The sequence below is a fragment of the Vipera ursinii genome (genome assembly GCF_947247035.1).
Source record: "Vipera ursinii genome assembly, chromosome: 16".
Taxonomy (NCBI): domain Eukaryota; kingdom Metazoa; phylum Chordata; class Lepidosauria; order Squamata; family Viperidae; genus Vipera; species Vipera ursinii.
The window spans coordinates 6,946,847-6,965,758 of record NC_139529.1 but is presented as its reverse complement, the minus strand read 5'-3'; the positions used below and the strand labels follow the sequence as shown (position 1 = coordinate 6,965,758).

At 48.0% G+C, this 18,912-nt stretch overlaps 1 protein-coding gene across 1 annotated transcript; it reads left to right on the top strand.

The window, feature by feature from the left end:
* Nucleotides 1-3,633: 3,633 nt before the first annotated feature.
* Nucleotides 3,634-11,479, top strand: TOR4A (torsin family 4 member A). The gene is made up of 2 exons (XM_083375400.1): nt 3,634-3,854; nt 9,638-11,479. Exons 1-2 carry the CDS (start codon nt 3,848-3,850, stop codon nt 10,885-10,887), a joined length of 1,257 nt encoding a protein of 418 aa, XP_083231526.1. The 5' UTR covers nt 3,634-3,847; the 3' UTR covers nt 10,888-11,479.
* Nucleotides 11,480-18,912: the final 7,433 nt, after the last annotated feature.

The window sequence follows — 18,912 nt, the reverse complement described above, 5'->3', positions numbered from 1 at the left end:
AGTGATATTTAATATTTGACAGTGTACGCTTGTAAGATGTGTACAACTGTGTATTTGGCCTTTGTTTTTCCAAATAAGGTGAACATATCCAACACACCATCTATATATTATCTATCGTACTTGCTGCCAATCTTGTAATGAAATGATGCAAAAATTATGCACGCGTTACTCGTTTGCATTCTGCCTTTATTTTTGCAAAGCAACGATTATCCAGCACACCTTCCTGTTTTCCTCACAACAACCCTGTGAGGTGGGCTGGTCTGAGCAAGTGGCTGGCCGTTATCCAGCCAGCTTTCGTGGCTAAGGCGAGACCAATTTCAGAGAAGACAGCCAGGCTGGAGCCCTTTTTTTTTTTTGCTGACCCCAGAATTTTATCGCTGATCTCAACGGCTAAATAGCAGCAGCAGAGGCAGGAATCATAAATGTAAGCCGTACTATTGGTTTCCCGCTGCTTTTAAACGCTAGCCTCCTTCAGGTCCGTTGAGTTTTGAGTTTGGAAAACCACAGGTATGTCAACTTTGATATCATTTTAAGATGGGGGCAACGACTGGGACTTAGAACCTTTGGGATTTTGGGGAGGGGGGGCTGAATTTCATAAAGGAGGAGGAATTTAAGGTGAGGCCCTAAGGGGTTGGACTAGAAGTCCTCTAAGGTCCCTTCCAGCCCTATCATTCTACCTTCTGTGGTCGGGGACAGACGTCGCCTCTGACTGAACAGTGTGCTAGGATCTCTGGCCTGCAAACGAGTTCCTTGGGGAGCGCAATAAAAGAAATCCCAGGTTACTCTGGCGTGGCCAATGCATCTGGACATCGAGCTTAGATCCCGCAGGGCATCCATCCATGATTTGAGCCGAGGTGGAGAACCCTGTCCAGCAAGTTCTGGATAATAATAATAATGCATGCAAAGCAGTTTCTGCCAGGAAACTCGGGAAAACCCCTCGCGCTCTCTCTCTCCCGGGCGATGGTGGCTGCTAAATAGTTTTCCAGGGTTAGGCAACAAGCAATGGTCGAAAAATTGGGGTGTAAATGAGAGAGAGAGAGAGAGAGAGAGAGAGAGAGGTGGACCTGAGTGAAGACTTCACCCTGCACAGTACTGTGCTTTATATCTAGACCTATCTATTTTAAGCTGTACACGAGGACCTGAGTGAAGACTTCACCCTGCACAGTACTGTGCTTTATATCTAGGCCTATCTATTTTAAGCTGTACACGAGGACCTGAGTGAAGACTTCAACCTGCACAGTACTTTATACCTTCAGGTGCATACACACACACACACACACACACACACACACACACACACACAGACCATCTTCTTTGTGGCAGGCCCCCTCAAATGCTGGAAGACGGGCTATCACGTCACCCCGGTCCTTCTTTTCACTCGACTTAGACCAACTCAATTCTTGCAACTGTTCTTTCAGATGGCAACGGACTCTACCTCTCCCCGTTTTGTCCTCCTTTTTTTTTTTTTTTTTCTTTCCCTCCGGGCCTTTTACCTTTACCACAGATATGCAAAAGAGGGACGCTATCTGTCCATTGTTGCAAGCTCCTTCTGGACATTTGCATGCCTCTGTCTCCCAGGTTGCTAGAGCTAGGAAGAAGGACAAGTCTGAAAAAAGACACCCAGCTTTTTTCCCGGGAGGCGAGCGAGCGGAGGAATGCCATTGATGGAGCTGGCCAGCCTGGATAGAGAAGATCCTCTGGCTGGTGAGTGACCAAAGGCCTCTTCCAAGAGGTTTCTTCTTCCGTGGGAGACGGGAGGAGAACCGCAACCAGTTCAGTTGGCGACCCTTGTTAGCCAACCCCCGGTTCCCTTTCTTCTCTTATCAGGAAAGATCACTTCTACGATCTGGACTTTGGAAATGGTGTAGAGGGAGATTGGGGTTTTCCTGGCCTTGAGAAGATCCGTTTTTCTTATCAAGCTCAGCTTTGATGTCTTGAGCGACGACGGTTGGTCTCAGACGCCGGGTTAAGCTATAAAAAGGTGGATTGGGTTCAACCCCTTGCACGAAAACAGTTTTGTCTCTTATCTCCTTGTGGTCTCAGAGAATAACACACAAACGGAAACACAACACAACTTGCCCGGTTGGGGAAGCCCAGGACCCAATGCGAATCCCGACCGCAATTGAACCCAAATTTTCCAGTGGTTAAGTGAATTCTGTCCCGTGTTAACGATCTTCCTAACGCTTCTGTTGTTAAGTGAATCACACTGCGGTTGTTAAGCCAGTAACGTGGTTGTTAAGTGAATCCGGCTTCCCTATTGACTTTGCTGGTCGGAAGGTCGTAAAAAAAGGTGACCCCGGGACACAGCAACCCGTCATAAATATGAGTCAGTTGCCAAGCGTCTGAATGTTGATCACGTGACCGTAGGGGGAGGCTGCGACGGTCGTATGGGTTAAATATTGGTTGCCAGAAGCTACGTTTAGTTACTAGTCAGCCTAACATCTCAACATCTGTAAACTTTCTTCTTCTTTCTTCTTCTTCTTCTTCTTCTTCTTCTTCTTCTTCTTCTTCTTCTTCTTCTTCTTCTTCTTCTTCTTCTTCTTCTTCTTCTTCTCTCTCTCCTCCTCCTCCTCCTCCTCCTCCTCCTCCTCCTCCTCCTCCTCCTCCTCCTCCTCAACTGCACAAACCCCACTCCCTTCTAGCGATGATTACGTTCCCTAGACGGGTCATGAAATGTCTGCAAGAAAACCACCCAGCTCAGAGAGCAGCCAGGACCCCACAGTTCAGTCCTGAGGTACAAATGTTGTTGTTGTTAGTTGCGAAATCGTGTCCGACCCATCGCGACCCTATGGACAATGTTCCTCCAGGCCTTCCTGTCCTCTACCATCTTCTGGAGCTACAAATAGTCTCCGCAAATTCTAGAAAGAAGCAAGCTAAGTGGGCCCCTTCCGTTTTGCAAGAAATATTTTGGCCCAGATGGGCTGAATCTGCCAGGGTAGGTAGGATGTTAAACAGGTCAGGCCCAGGTCGTGCATGGAGGGGACAATCAGATCATCCTACACTGGAGAAGTAGATATGACTTCAGGAAGGGCAGCAAAGCCCCCCAACTTGCACGCACGGGCCCCACATTCCCAGGAGCGGAACTGAACGGAAAGGAAGTCGACCGTGGCTTGAGCTCTGAATATTTCCGCTTCTTCCTTCCTCCGGCTGTTACTGGCTGGCTGGGACCATCGCTCTAGTCCCTCCAAGGAAAACAGGGCGAGCTCGGTCACTCCTCCTGACCTCAAGGAAAAAGACGGCTTCTGCCTGCTGCGGGAATGTTCTCATTGTCCTGTCGGACCAAGCACATTCCTTGGCTGTCTTTCTAACCACCCCTTCCCCTCTCGCCGACCTGGGCCTGCTTGCCAAAGGGGCAGCGGTCAGTCTGCAAGCCCGTCCAACCCACACCATCCTTCAAAGCGGATTTCCTGCGCAGCCGGGAGGCAGCCAATGAAGAGAGCTGTCGGCAAAGGAGTTTTGTGTGCGTGCTTGTGTGTGTGTGTGTGTGTGTGTGTGTGTGAGAGAGAGAGAGAGAGAGAGAGAGAGAGTGCAAGTAAAACCTCTCTTGCAACAGACAGTCTGCAGGGCCGTCAGCCAAACGTTGCAGCAGCGGCACTGAGATAAGACCTCAGGCGGGCGTGTGCGGATGGAGGAGGAAGCATGAGGAAGAGGAGAGGCCATCTCCTCCCCAGTGGCCTGCTTTCCTCTTTCTCTCTCCCACGGGCACCAGAGCAGGTTGCGGTGCCTCTGCCCGCACGGCTGGACTCTTCCCAAGTCGCCTGGCAGCCCAAACCCCGAGCGATGGGACTGCTGGTGCTCCTGCGCAGAAGGGAAGACGGTCGTCGGCTGGCGAATCTGCCCAGATCAGATGCTTGGTACAGTAACCTCCTTCTTTCTCTGGACGGGCCAGTCTTGGAGGGTGGGCGACGAAGGGGAGAGGAAGCTTTGGGGCCCGAAGGCTGCAGCTGGGCCAGGTTGGCTCCCGCTTTGGCAAAGGGAGGGGTGTCTTTGGGGGCGCTGAAACTGGCTTTTGGCTGGCAGGTGTATCGTGACCCAGCTAGGGGACAAAACGTCAGCGCTGGCGAGCGTGGCTTGCTCTCTGTTTACATGCAGTAGTTAGCACGCCGCTTTGCTTGCAGACGTTTCCTGACCCGGCTAGCATCGTCGGTGCTAGGAAGGAGTTGGGTGTGTGAGGAGGAGGAGGAGGAGGAGGAGGAGGACTGTGGGGTCCACGGTAGTCTCTGAGCGTGGTTGGTTTCTTGCAAACGTTTCATGACCCAGCTAGGGAGCATCATCAGTGCTAGAAGGGAGTGGGGTGTGTAGCGGAGAGGAGGAAGATAGGGGGAGAAGGAGAAAGAGGGCTGTAGACCTTGGTGCTCTCTGAGCTTTGTTGTCTTCCTGCAGATGTTTTATTACCCAACTAAGTAACATCATCAGGGCCATAAGGGGGCAGGAGGTGGAGGAGGAGGACAACTGTGGGGTCCTCCGTGCTCTCTGAGCTTGCTTGTTTTCTTACAGACGTCTCATGACCCAGCTAGGTAACATCATCAGTGCTTTAGGAAGTTTTCGTGGAAGAAGACAGCTGGAGTTTTAAATAAAATTTAAAAAAAAGACAGAAATGATGGAGAGGTTCGTGACCTTTAGAGATTTTGTCGGGGAACCCTAGAGTTGGCTTCTCTGTGTCTTTGTCTTTCAAGGGAAGCAACGGAGAAACGTCGTTGTGGTTGCCGAGTGAGCTCAAAGCCCTCGGCTCCTTTAATGCCTGCAAAAACCGCTTAAACTTTGGGGTCCTGGGTGCTCCCTTGCGCTTGGGGGTTATTTTTATTTTTTTATGTTTTGGCAGACGTTTCATGGCCCAATTAGGGAACTTCAGCAGTGGTGACATCGGCAATGGTGAGGTTACTCAGTTGGGTAATGAAATATCTGCAAGAAAACCTCCAAGCTTAAAGAGCACCAAGGACCCCACAGTCCTCCTCCTCCTCCTCCTCCTCCTCCTCCTCTCCCTCTCCACACACCCTACTTCCTTCTAGTGCTGATGATTTGCCAAATTGGGTAGACGAAACGTCTCCAAGAAAACCACCAAGCTCAGAGAGCTCCTCCACCTCCTCCCCACACATCCCACTTCCTTGTAGCACTGATGCTGTTACCCAGTTGGGCAATGAAACGTCTGCAAGAAAACCGCCAAGCTCAGAGAGCGCCGAGGACCCCACCGTTCAACCCTGAGCTACAAATATTCTCTTCTGCTGATTATCACTTAAATGTGGTAGGGTTGGGTTTTTTTGTTTTGCTTTTTTTGCCCAAGAAATACCTTCATCTAGCTGTAGATGCATCTGTAGCCAAAGGCATAAGAACAAGGATGAACTCTAAATACTGACAACCTTTTAGAACTGTGTATTTTTACAATAAGCTGGAAAATAACAAATTAAGGTTTTCCCTTCCCAGTGATGGGGAGGGGCAAGTGGATGTCACCTCATTAGCTGATCACCAATGCTGAAAATGAATCCTGTGTCTCTTTGCAACCGGCAGAAATGGGTTGTTCAGAACGCGGCATGCTGCTAGACCACATGGTGGGCCGATTCTTTGGAAATGGGGGTGGGGTGGGTGGGAAGGGCAGGTGGTGTCGCCTTAACAGCTGATAACAAATGCTGGACTCTGCTCCCCCTCTTCTTTGTTTTGCAAATGAATTTCCCCAGTGAAACAGGTGCTTTAGAATCGCAAGAGGCTAGACCACACTGAGAGCATTTTTCACATAGTGAAAAGAAGGAGTAGGGGGTGACATGATAGCAGTCTTCTAATATCTCAGGGGCTGCCCCAAAGAAGAGGGAGTCAAGCTATTCTCCAAAGCACCCGAAGGCAGGAGAAGAAGCAACGGATGGAAACCAGTCAAGGAGAGAAGCAACCTGGAATTAAGGAGGAATTTCCTGAGAGTGGGAACAATTAACCAGTGGAACCACCTGCCTCCAGAAGTTGTGGGTGCTCCGTCACTGGAGGTTTTTAAGAAGAGACTGGACAGTCACTTGTCTGAGATGGTATAAATGGTCAAGCAAGGGGTTGGACTAGAAGACCTCCAAGGTCCCTTCCAACGTTGTTATTCAGAGAAAGTTCTAACCTGCATTCCGGTTAGGAATATTTCTGGGCATGTGGAGAGTTCCAGAGTAAGCTTGTCAATCTTTTGTGCTTTCTCTCTTTCACTAGGCATGCAAAAAAAGAGAGGCTAAAATGGACTCATCCTTTCTGTTTTCTGTCTGAAAAATCGCTCACTGCTTTGCTGATCCTGTAAGGCGGTTCAAAGCAGAAGGACAGAGTTCACGAAAGATAAATTGGCAAGCCAGCTTTGGAGATAGTATTTCTGTTTCTTCCTGGCAGTGACTCATTTCCGATATCCACATGTGGAGCTGATCCCCTTTCTGGCTGAAGAAACAAACATTTGGGGCAGGGGGGGCGGGGGGGTGGAAATTGCAAGGAAGTAAGTTTAGGAAAACAGACTCGCACGGTAGAACTTTAATCTGCAATGCTGGAAGTTTTCACGTCTCTCGCCAAGCAGCTTGCTCTCGTGGTTTTTTTTAGGATTGGGGGGGGATGGGGTTCCCATTGGGGGAAAAACCAAAACAAAAACCCAGTGGTGCTGCAAAACTTGCGTTCTGCAAACCAGGTGAAAGGAAAGACCTGGCGAGAGAGGAAACAAAGAGGAATTCGGCACCCGTGAGATAAAAAGACGGAGGCCTTTGCAAGAGAAATGTGGGATGGTCTCACGAGGTCGATGGATCGTTAAGGTGCTTCCAAGTGAAAGGCATAACGCAGAGATGCAATCATATGAAGCTTTATTTAACGATAAAGTAAATAGAAAGAGTTTCCTGGCATGGAGGCCTCCATGCCTGGATTGTAAGCTAGCAGAAGAGAGAACAGAGAGCAAGCAAGCATAGCATAGCTGGACTAGACTAGACCAAAGAGCAGCCCCTTGAGCAGAGGTATTTATGGGGGGTCTCAGCCCCTCCCTAACCATAAAACTCTCTCGCCAATGGGGCTGCAGGGGCCGGGGACCCCTGACCCATCAGTGGAAGCAAAGAAGCCTTTTTGCTCCCATCTGATGACCTTTTTGGGGAACTGCCAATGGCTGGCACAAAACATCTAACAAGAAAGTCCGAGCAAGCAATTTGGGGAAAGGGAGAGGGGGAAAAAATAAATAAATAAACCAAAACGCCACAAAAACAGAATTGGAGCAATTGCAAATTTGCAAGCGGATGCAAGGCAGCCCTCGACCCACCAACGCAATTCAGCCCCGGATTTAGGTGGCTAAGCAAGACATCGATGAAGTGAGTTTGGCCCCACTTTATGACTCTTCTCCCCTATCGACTTAGCTTGTCAGAAGGGCGCAGAAGGGGATCAGCTGAGCCCAGGACACGGCCACCGTCACAAACACGAGTCCGCTGCCAAGCGTCTGAATTTTGATCACCGTGACGGCGGGGATGCTTGCAAAGGTCGTCGAGCGCGAAAAACGGTCATAAGTCACCTTTTTCAGGGCCGTCGTAACTTTGAACGGTCGCTAAGCAAACTCTGGACTACCCGTAACCTCCTTTTTTTTTTTTTTTGCAAGCCTCCCCAAATTTAAGACGCTTCAGTTCAAACGGATCCTAGTTAGTTTCTCCTTCTGTAGTAACAGGCTGGAATGAGATCAAACTGGTTTGCTGAGTTCTTCACACACACAAACACACACGCACACCCCACCCCGGGAATCAAAGTTAATAATTATTGAGGAGAGCTTTCTTAGCATAGATAATTGCCAGATGCAATCTGTACTGTGGATTGACGCATGCTTTCAGAAGCCTTCCAGCGTGACCCAGGTCTGTGCGAGGCTGTGTTCGCACAAGCCCAGGAGGCTCTTGAGAGATTGATCAGCTCCAAAGCCACCCGCTTTTATGCGCCGGGGTGACGAAATTGGAAAAGCAGAAAGGACACAGATCTGGGCTGTTTTGCTGGTGTGGTCGTGAGTTGGCACGTACGACAAGGCTGCTTGTGAGAAGCTGGTGCACTTGGACACACACACACACACACACACACACACCAGTAACTCAGTAACTCATGCAGAAGTATAACAAAGCTCTGAGGACAAACACGTCCAGAATACAGGAAGTCCTTGACTTACGGCAGTTCTTTTAGTGACTGAACTGAAAAAAAAGGGACGTGTGACTGTTTTTCGCACTTAAGACCGCTGCAGCATTCCCCAGGGTCATGTGACTAAAAATTCAGACACTTGGCAACTGACTCGTACGTATGACGGTCACAGCATCCCGGGGTCGTGTGATCCCCTTTTGCGACCGTCTGACCAACAAAGTCCAATGGGGAAGCCAGATTCACTTCACAACTGTGTGAGTAATGTGACAACTGCAGCGTTTCGCTTTGCAACTGTGCCGAGTGCGGTCGTCAAATGGGGCAAAATTCATTTAACAAACGTCCCATTAGCAAACAGAGGTTTTGGGTTCAAGACTCTCAAGGTTCCCAAAGCTGGGCTGCAGAAATGCAGGTGACCAGCAGATGGCAGCGGAGACCACAGAATGGCCCTCCAGATGTTTGCAGCTGGAACTAGCAGGCCTCTTGTTACAGGATCTTATGGACAGGAGAAAGTGTGCCCATCACGGCTAGCCTGAAGATGGTGCTGCTCTACAAGGCGCGTCTTTTTCTGGGAGAGAAAGTTGCACCTTCCAGGTCCCGATTGCAAGAGATGCTTCAGCATGAACGGCAGACTTCTGAATGGGGGGGCTGCTACCCACCTGGAAAAACCATGGAGTGGGGGGGGGACAGAAATGGTGTAATCCTTTCCATCTCACAGTCCATCCAGTTGACTGACTGTCTGTCTGTCTGTCTGTCTGTCTATCTATCTATCTATCTATCTATCTATCTATCTATCTATCTATCTATCTATCTATCCATCTATCTATCGATCCATCTGTCTATCATGCACTCAACTTGTCTCGATCCATATCTATCTATCTATCTATCTATCTATCTATCTATCTATCTATCTATCTATCTATCTATCTATCTATATCATCTATCTATCCATCTATCATCTATCTATTCATCTATCTATCATGCACTCAACCTGTCTCTCCATCCATCCATATCTATCTATCTATCTATCTATCTATCTATCTATCTATCTATCTATCTATCTATCTATCTATCTATCTATCTCTACATATCTATTGCCTATTTATTATTTTTATTAAAGATTATTTAAAAGGAAGATAAAAATTCATACAAAGTAATTTTTAAAAAATAGGGGGGGGGGAGTCAAAGGATCCCAGTCTTCTGAGCAGATCTACGTCCAACAAGGCACCCCTGAATTAACTCCTTCCTTTTCTGAAACTAGCACATTTATGCCTAGATACGCAGGCATATTTCTCCAGCTTTCCTCTCTGAACAAAAGCCGTTGGCCTTTTGGCTGGCTCTCCTTGCCAGCTTTGCCAAAGAAAAGCCCCGATCACTTGCCCAATTTGAAGGTGAACCTGGCTGTTCACCTCAAGAGCTCCTGATGCAAACTCAAGACGGGCTTGTGCGAACTTGCTCGGGGAGGTGGGTTGGTGGATAAACAGGAAGTCTGTCAGTCGTTACTCCCATTGTTATTATTTTCCCTTGTGTCCTTTGCTCTCTTCTGCAGAAAAGTCCGGCCAGCAGGAAGACCTCAAGATGGAAAGCCGGAAGTCTCCTTTGAAAGCCCCCAAGAAGCTTTCTTTGCTGTCTTCCCCACTGAGAGCCGTGGTTCGTCTTCGGAGGACGGCCCAAGCGCTGAAAAAAGGCTTCCTGTCCGGAGACAGACTTCTCCAGAGACAAATTTCCTTGGGGAAGGGCAAATTAAGCAGTCTCTCCAACCAAGCCTCTTTGAGCAATTCCCAGTATTTCACTTTCGACACCTCCGGCCCGGTCCCGATGACCAAACCCAAACGCCGTAAGAAGAAGCTGAGGAACCCCCGTGTGCTGTACCCTGAAAGCTCAAAGAAATACCTGCCCACTGAGCACAAGAGCAAAGCCACCCGCTTCCTCCTCTTGTTCGTGGCCATCATCTTCTTCCAGATCCTCAACGCCATTGAGAACTTGGATGACAACCTCGTGAAGTACGATCTGGACGGCCTGGAGAAGACGATGGCTCGGGAGGTTTTTGGGCAGCCCATGGTCATCGAAAGGGTCATGGGGTTGCTGAAGGATTACTTGGCCACCCACGTCCACAACAAACCCTTGGTCATCTCCTTCAACGGTCCAAGTGGGGTCGGGAAGAGCCACATCGGCTGGCTTCTGGCCAAGCACTTCCGCTCCGTGATGGGATCCCATTCTGTGCTCCATTACTTCACAATGCACCACTGCCCGAATGGAACCGCGGTCTCCACCTGCCAGCTGGAGTTATCGGAGACCGTGGGAGAGATGGTGGCCCAAGCTGAAATGGAAGAAGTCACCCCGGTGTTTATTCTGGATGAGGTGGAATTCATGCCCGACACTCTACTGGAGACCCTGGATGGCTTTTTCCAGAAGAACCAAACCAACGAATACCTTAACGCCGTCTACATCCTCATCAGCAACCTGGGAGGTGAGGAGATCACCCGTCACTTCCTCCAGAACGTCTCCGACGACTCGTTGCAGCCTCAGAAGACAATGGAGGCACTCCAGAGCGTTCTTCAACCCATCCTAAGCCACGTCCACTCTTTCTGGAGAGGGGTGGAGATCGTTCCTTTCGGCTTGCTGGAGAAAGCCCACATCTTGAGCTGCTTCTACGAGGAGATGATGAGCGAAGGCATTTACCCAAACGCCAGCCACATCGAACGCTTGGCCGCTCAGCTCAGCTACTACAAAAAGGCAGGGAAGGAATTTGGAAGAACTGGTTGCAAACAGGTGGTAGCCAAAGTCAATCTCCTATGAGGACAGAAACAGCTCGTCCCCGACTTATGGCAGCTCATTTAGGGACTGTTCGAAATTGGAACAGCACTGGAAAAAGCGTCTTATAACCGCGTTTTCCATACTAACGACGTTTGGGCACACACACACCCATGGTCATGTGATCAAAATTCAGACACTGGTTCATATTTATGATCATTTGCAGGGTCCCGGAGTCACCTGACTCCCCTTTGGACGAGCAAAGTCAACGGGGAAACCCCTTAAGAACCGTGTTGCCAATTTTTAACAGATTGGTCCTTCCCTCTCTCCCCTCGTTCCAACATTGCCGTTTGTGCAAACCACGGTATGTGTCATAAACACAGGCTGCTTGCCAAGCACCCAAGTTTCGATCACCTGACTGCTGGGATGCTGCAACGGTGATACGTGCGAGGACTTATCAGTCACTTTTTTTCCCCCGCCCATGGTTAACTTGGAACAGTTGCTAAAGGAAAGGTCTTCAGTAACTGTACTTTTGGGGAAAAGGGGGGGGGCTGGTTGAAGATGGGCAAGGTTAAGTGGGTGTGGTTAAATTGGAACGGGTGGGGCTTCAAGAGCGAGACAAATAAAAATTTCCCTCTCTCCCCTCATTCAAACGGGTGTCGTTGTGTGTGCAAACCACGGGGCAGGTAGCCCCAACAAATAGAAGGTGAGATATGCCGGTTCGTCTCTTTCTCCTGGAGCTGCCTCTCCAGAGGTGAGCCAGGGGCTGGACTAGAAGACCTCCAAGGTCCCTTCCACCTCTGTTATTCTGTTATTTTCTGTTACCCGGGATAAGGGGAGTGAGAAGCTAAGACGAGGCTCATAGCATCTGTTGGTATTAATCAGCCCTGGGAAAACACCCACTTTTCCCCTTGGAAGAAACTGGCATTCAAAGAAAGGAAAATGAGATTTAGCTGGGGAAGGCAACCAAACCCCACTCAATTAAATTTCTCCTTTGAAAGTTGCCTCGACATGAGAAGGTGGAGATGCTAACCAAACCCTCCGGCTTGCAGATGTCATCCCTACTCATCCTCTCTCTCTCTCTTACTCTCCCGGCCAAGCACTGCTTAACTCATCACGTTTTCAGCAGCAACATCTGGATCCGGATCTGTGTCTTGCAGGAAAGAGGGCTGTTGGGCTTGCGTACGCGAAGGAAGAAAGGATGGAAGGAAGGAGTAATGAGGCTTAGTGGGGTGGGGGGTACAGAGAAACTAAGAAACAAGACAGAACACGTATCTATGGAGCTTCTCCGTCATCCAGGTCATGGTTTTCCAAAAGGCAACTTGGCTTTGTTGAAGAGGTTTCACCCCTTCAATCCAAGGAGCTTCTTCAGTTCTGACTGGAGGAGGGATACGACACCACCAATCTCCTGTTTACAACACAGCCCCGTCAGCAGCTCCAAGAAGGTACCGCACACATTTGCACTATTCAGGTGACGCTGAGGACACAGGTCAACCTCCAAGTGGCCTCAACGACGCTCAGAAAAAGCGGCAACCGGAGGAATAGAAATCTCCGCCATCCACTCGGAACTGAAGAAGCTTCTTGGGTGAGAAGCGAAACATCTTCTTCAAGGAAAAGCAAAGTCCAGTTGCCTTTCGAAAAAGCAGCTTTGGGACAAGACAGAACCCAGAAAGGCCAGGATTCTTTTCAGGAGGTGCATCTGTAGGAAATAATAATTAAAAAAGGCCATTGAAAACAGGGCGGTGTTGCAGTTTAAGAGCCCAGAAACTCACCAGAGGCAAAATCAGCTTGTTAGATATACTATTTTTGTGGGTCTGCAGCCTGGACACCTGGAATATGTCTCCACCCACCCACCCACCCCGCAAAATTTGGGCTTATATGCATGAAATCTTTATCATCGACTTCTTAAAGGCTTCCGTAGAGATTGTCCAAATGGCAAAAAAAGTTCTATTGGGTTTCCCAACACCCCCACCCAAAAAAAATTACGCCTCATTCTTTAAACTCAGGCAGTCCAATGCTGTTGCATGCTCTCTGGAGGAAAGAAAGAAAAAAATCATATTTTTTCCAGATTCCATCTTCCTCTCGTCCAAGCCTGCGATGAACTACAGAACGGCAGAATTACATCACCCCCCTCGTTTCTCCACCCTAATGAATAATTTCAGGAATGCTTAAATATTTCATTCCTCCAGAGAGTGTCACTGACCCCAAAGTAGCCATTCCCTAATTGCATTTGAATTTATTTTATTCATTTATTTTCTTCCTTTGGCGAAAACATTCACGCCTTCCTTACGCCATTCCTTGGGGATAAACAGCAGCTTGAGAGTGGGCGGATGCTTTTAATTGGAAAAACAGAACCGGGGGTGGGTGGGGGGAAAATCAAAGCTTGTCAGGTGCCTTCCAGGCAGTCTGTGATTAGTATGATTATTTTCAAATTGTAAAGGAATTCAAAAATAAATAAATAAATGCAAAAACAAGATGCTCAGACTCCAGAAAGACGAGCAACGAAGATGATTAGGGATCTGGAGGCTAAACTGTACGAGGAACGGCTGAAGGAACTGGGTTTGTCTGTCTAGGGGCGAGATGTTAGCAGACTTCCAATATTTGAGGGGCTCTCAGAGAAAAGAGGGGGTCAATTTATTCTCCAAAGCACCAGAAGGCAGGACAAGAAGCAATGGGTGGAAGCTTATCAAAGGTAGATCCTACCTGGAGCTAAAGAGAAATCTGATCATAAGGGCACTGGAGGCTAAAACATGAGAACGTATAAAGAATGATTGCAGGAACTGAGTATGTCTAGTCTAACGAAGAGAAGGACCAAGGGTGACTTGTGAAGCAGCTCTCACAAGAGATCGATGGGACGTTAAGGTGCTTCCAAGTAAAATAGACAGAATGCAGACATGCAGTCATTATGAAGCTTTATTCATCGATAGGTTATATAAAAAGAGCTATATGGCATGGAAGCATCCATGCTTGTATGATAGAGAATGCATGCAAGAGAGAAGATAGAAAAAGAGAAGCAGAACAAAGAAGCAGCCCCTGGGCAGAGGTATTTATGGGGGGTCTCAGCCCCACCCTAGCCATAAAACTCTCTCGCCAATGGGGCTGTTGCAGGGGAGCAAAGAAGCCTCTTTGCTCCATCTGATGACCTATTTAGGGAACTGCCATGGGCTGGCACAAAACATGTAACATGACATGATAGCAATCTTCCAATATTTGAGGGGCTGCCACCAAGAAGAAGAGGGGGGGTCAACCTGTTCTCCAAAGCACCTGAAGGCTTTGGAGGGAAACCAATCAAGGAGAGATTCAACCTGGAACTAAGCAGAACGTTCCTGACAGTGGGGAAAATTAACCAGTGGAACGGCTTGCTTGAGCAGAGGGTTGGACTAGAAGACCTCTACGGCCTCTTCCAACTCTGTTATTCTGTTATTCTTTGGATGACGTGATGCTGCCCCAGCCGTGTGAGGACTGGTCCTAAGTCACTGCCACTGTAACTTTAATCGGTGGTTTAAACGAGCGGTGGCAAATCAAGGAGTACTAGATAAAAGAAATATCTGGCAAAGAGCGTAACGTAGAATGCAAGTTGTTGCTGCCTTGTGGTCATCAGTGCCTCATCAGCCCCAAATGGAACAAGAGTACAAATGAAATCATGCCGAGAAAGGTCACTGACAAAGTGAAGGAGCATAAACAAGTTGCGTCAATGTTGATTACCAGCAAACTCAATTTCTCTGCAGCCTGCATGGATCATAAATCAGTTGGGTTATTGAGGCTCATTTTTCTGATCCTTCCTCTCTCCGCACAGCCTCCTGAGATTCTGCTTCAAGCATTTTTTTTCCCCCATTCCTTAGATCATCTTTCTGATTTTTCACTTCTGCTACCTGTAAGTCCATAAGCGGTCTGGAGGCTAAACCTTATGATGAATGGTTAAGAGAACTAGGTAGGTCTAGCTAGCCTAACGAAGAGAAAGACCAGGGGTGACATGACAGCAGTCTTCCAGTTCTTGAGGGGCTGTCAGAGGGAAGAGAGGGGTTAACCTATTCTCCAAAGCACTCAAGGGTAGGACTAGAAGTAACAGATGGAAGCTTAGCAAAGAGAGAAGCAACCTGGAACTAAGGAGAAATTTCCTGACAGGGAGAACAATTAACCAGTGGAACGGCTTGCCTCCAGAAGTTGTGGGTGCTCCATCACTGGAGGCCTTCAAGAAGAGACTGGACAGCCATTTCTATGGAATGGTTTAAGGTCTCCTGCTTGGTCTCCCTTCCAGACCTATGATTCTAAGACTTTAGCCTTTCCTCCAAACCATCATCTGAAAGAGGAAACTTTCTTCACCTGTTTGCTTCCCTTCTTCTCCATGCATTGGGAACCTCCTAGCTTTGGAGAAGAAAGACTGTAGTGATCAGCTGATGTCACCACCATGTGCATAACATTGCTTGCTCCTCCATTTCATAGTCCCCCCTAGAGTTGGCTTCCCTGCTTCTCCCCTCTTCCCAAATGATGGGGACCTGCTGGATTTGGAGACCAGAGTCCACACGGATATCACTATGGCATCAGGTGATGTCCACCCCAAGATTCATGACATCGCTTGCTGCCTCCCTTTTGTAAAGGTAAAGGTAAAGGTTCCTCCACACATGCGTGCTAGTCGTTTCCAACTCTAGGGGCCGGTGCTCATCTCTGTTTCAAAGCCGAAGAGCCAGCGCTTGTCCGAGGACGTCTCCGTGGTCATGTGGCCGGCATGACTGGACGCCAAAGGCGCACGGAATGCTGTTACCTTCCCACCGTGGTGGTCCCTATTTTTCTACTTGCATTTTTATGTGCTTTCGAACTACTAGGTTGGCAGAAGCTGGGATGAGTAACAGGCGCTCACTCTGTTACACGGCACTCGGGATTCAACCCACCAAACTGCTGACTTTCTGATCGACAAGCTCAGCATCCTAACCCACTGAGCCACCGCGTCCCTTTTGTAGACCCCGTCAATTTGCTTCCCTGCTTCTCCCGAACATTCAGGAGACCTCGTAGCTGAAAAGAATAAAGGTCTTGTTGATGTCTTGATGGGTGTGGACAGATGAGCGGCGTTTACAGTCACCTGTGAGTCAGAACACCACCCTCCTCAGCCAACATTAATGGGCACGAAAAGTATTTATAGCCTGCAAAGTGAAGTGCACTGATCATCGCGCCTTCCAAGAAGCTGACATCGTGGCCAGCACCTCCTTCTTCACAATTCGACCTTCCCCATTGCAAAATTAAAAATAAAAAAGCTAAAGATTTGCTGCTTTCAAGATCAGCTCCTGGGTTTCTTCTGGGACCAACATCCCACCTTATGGAAGATGTCCAGCTTGGTGGAAACTGCACCTGTTTTTGGAAGTTCATCAGCCAGGTGTCCCCTGGGAAATTCTCTGGCACTCCCGCCTGAAAGGTCTCCAGTATACCCCACACGGAAAGGCAGGAAGCCGAGCCGGATCCTGTACCCTCCTCTGGTGAGAAAGTGTCAACAGCGGAAGAAATCTGATGCCACCAAGAAATGGCTTTTCTTCTTGACAGGAGTGGTTCTTCTGCAGATCTTGACGGAGGAGCCTGAAGAAGACCTGGAAGGCTTTGGCGAGGACCAGAGGCTGGCTGGACCACCCTGTTTGCACAGCTTCAGGCCGCCACACAATTCCTCAGGCGACAAAGCAGCGCCGGCTGAAGAAACCACACACTGGACTTCGGAGGGGACCCCTTTTTGCGAGACGCCACCGACAGAATTTCCTCAGCCGTGATGAAAGGGTCCAAAATGACCCATCGCCCAGCAGAATGCTTCGATGCCGGTCCAAGAAAAGGAGAAGCTCGCTCAAAGTCCTGGGAGAAACATTTCGTAAAGTTTCAAAGAGGAAAAGGAATGGATTCCCTGACTGAAACACAGGTGAAGGTCTGAGGAGAACGCCAAACAGAGGCTGCAGTTCCTGGGGAAAAGAACAAAACAACAGTACCTATATTAGGTTTTCATTTTAGAATCCGAATTTTCTAAATCACAGGAGACTCTTAAGTCTGTATTATGTATTATGCCGCCATGTAGAGACCTGGATCTGAAAAGTTCTGCTTGGGGCTGCTTACTTGTTTCCACGCCGTGGTACCCCTGTAGTTGACAACTTCTCTTTCCAGTTTGGGTTTGTGTGTTTCATGTTGGCCTTTTGGCCTCCTTTGAGATGTTACTGTGAATTGCTAGCATGCATCGGTCTTCAGATCCATCACCAGCATCTTGAGGAACTGAATGTCTGAACAGGGTTGGGTTGCATCCATAAACATTCCTCTGGATCACTACTTCTCTGTGTCTGCTAAAGAATGAAAAGCATTTCGTTATATATCAGCTCTTTCTCTTTCTTTCTTTCTTTCTTTCTTTCTTTCTTTCTTTCTTTCTTTCTTTCTTCCTTTCTTCCTTTCTTTTTCTTTCTTTCTTTCTTTCTTTCTTTCTTCCCTCCCTCCCTCTCTTTCTTTCTTTCTTTTTCTTCCTTCCTTCCTTCCTTCCTTCCTTTCTCTCTCTCTCTTTCTCTTTCTCTTTTCTTTCTTTCTTTCTTTCTTTCTTTCTTCCTTCCTTTTTCTCTTTCTTTCTTTCTTTCTTTCTTTCTTCCTTCCCTCCCTCTCTCTCTCTCTCCCTCCCTCCCTCCCTTCCTTCCTTCCTTCCTTCCTTCCTTCCTTCCTTTCTTTCTTTCTTTCTTTTTCTTTCTTGTTTGCTTGCTTTTTCTTTCTTTCTTTCTTTCTTTCTTTCTTTCTTTCTTTCTTTCTTTCTTTCTTTCTTTCTTTTCTATAGCTTTAGCAATCCATATCATTATGTTCGGCTTTAAAAAACAGGGGAAGACAAGTCACGGCAGAGTTCAGCCGAGTTCTATTCCAGATCTGTATTTGTCAGTATTGACCCTGGGTGGCTTTTGAAGATTTCAGGCTGGCGTTTTCCCAGCCCTGTTTGAAAATGGCAAGAATCTGCCTCCACAGTTTTGCCTGCTAACAGATGTTCAGTCATTAAGCTGGAGCCCATGAAAAGCAGAGCGTGTCCTTTAGCGCTCTGGGATAATTAAACCAGGGGAAGATTTGTAGGGACTCTGAAGAATGTGGCAAGGGAATCTGAAGGAGAAAGCTTTGGACGGGAGGTGTCATTCATCGTCTGTTCTGATGTGTGTAATATCAGAGTAAGTTGTGTTTTGTTAATGGGTTGAGGCTGGGTTTGCGATCCAAGCGAGAGGGTGGCAGATGTCCCTGCTGAAACAATCAATCAGAATAGAGTTGGAAGGGGTCTTAGAGGTCTCCTAGTCTAACCCCATGCTCAAGCAGGAGACTCTACACCATTCCAGACTAACGGCTATCCAGTCTCTTCTTAAAAACTTCCAGTGTTGGAGCATTCACCGCTTCTGGAGGCAGGTTGTTCCACTGGTTAATTGTCCTCACTGTCAGGAAGTTTCTTCTTAGTTCTAGGTTGCTTCTCTCTTTGGTTAGTTTCCATCTGTTGCTTCTTGTCCTGCCTTCTGGTGCATTGGAAAAATAAGTTGACCTCTTTGTGGCAGCCCCTCAAACACCAGAACACAAAGACAAAACAAAACAAGAGCTGTTCTGGAGAAGATTGAGAAGATGCTCCTTGGACTTTAAGGAGTGGATTCTTTGATGAATAGCAAAGAGCAACATGATCACGGGACTGAAAATTAATGGGATGGCTGAAGAGGGTCCCAAGACCTCATGCATCCTCTCCCCAGATTACCATGCATGGATCTAGCTCTTCTTATGTCCTACAACTTTGAAGCAGGCGGCATCTCAATGGCTCTGCTGTAGCAGTATCTCTGTGGTGTCGAGGCACTGCGTCTCTAATTCAGCTTCCCCAAGCAGATCGCAGCTCTGCTGCTCTCATCGCCCTTAGCAGATCATCCCAGTCAATTTTTATTTATTTTATTTTTTATTTTATTTTAATTTTTATTTTTTAATTCCATTTATATCCCGCCCTTCTCCGAAGACTCAGGGCGGCTTACAATCTAAGAAGCACAAATCAAATGTGCTTAGCAGTAGCCTTCATTCTATGTATATGCCTGCTTATTAGGGCTTTCGCCCCCCCCCCCC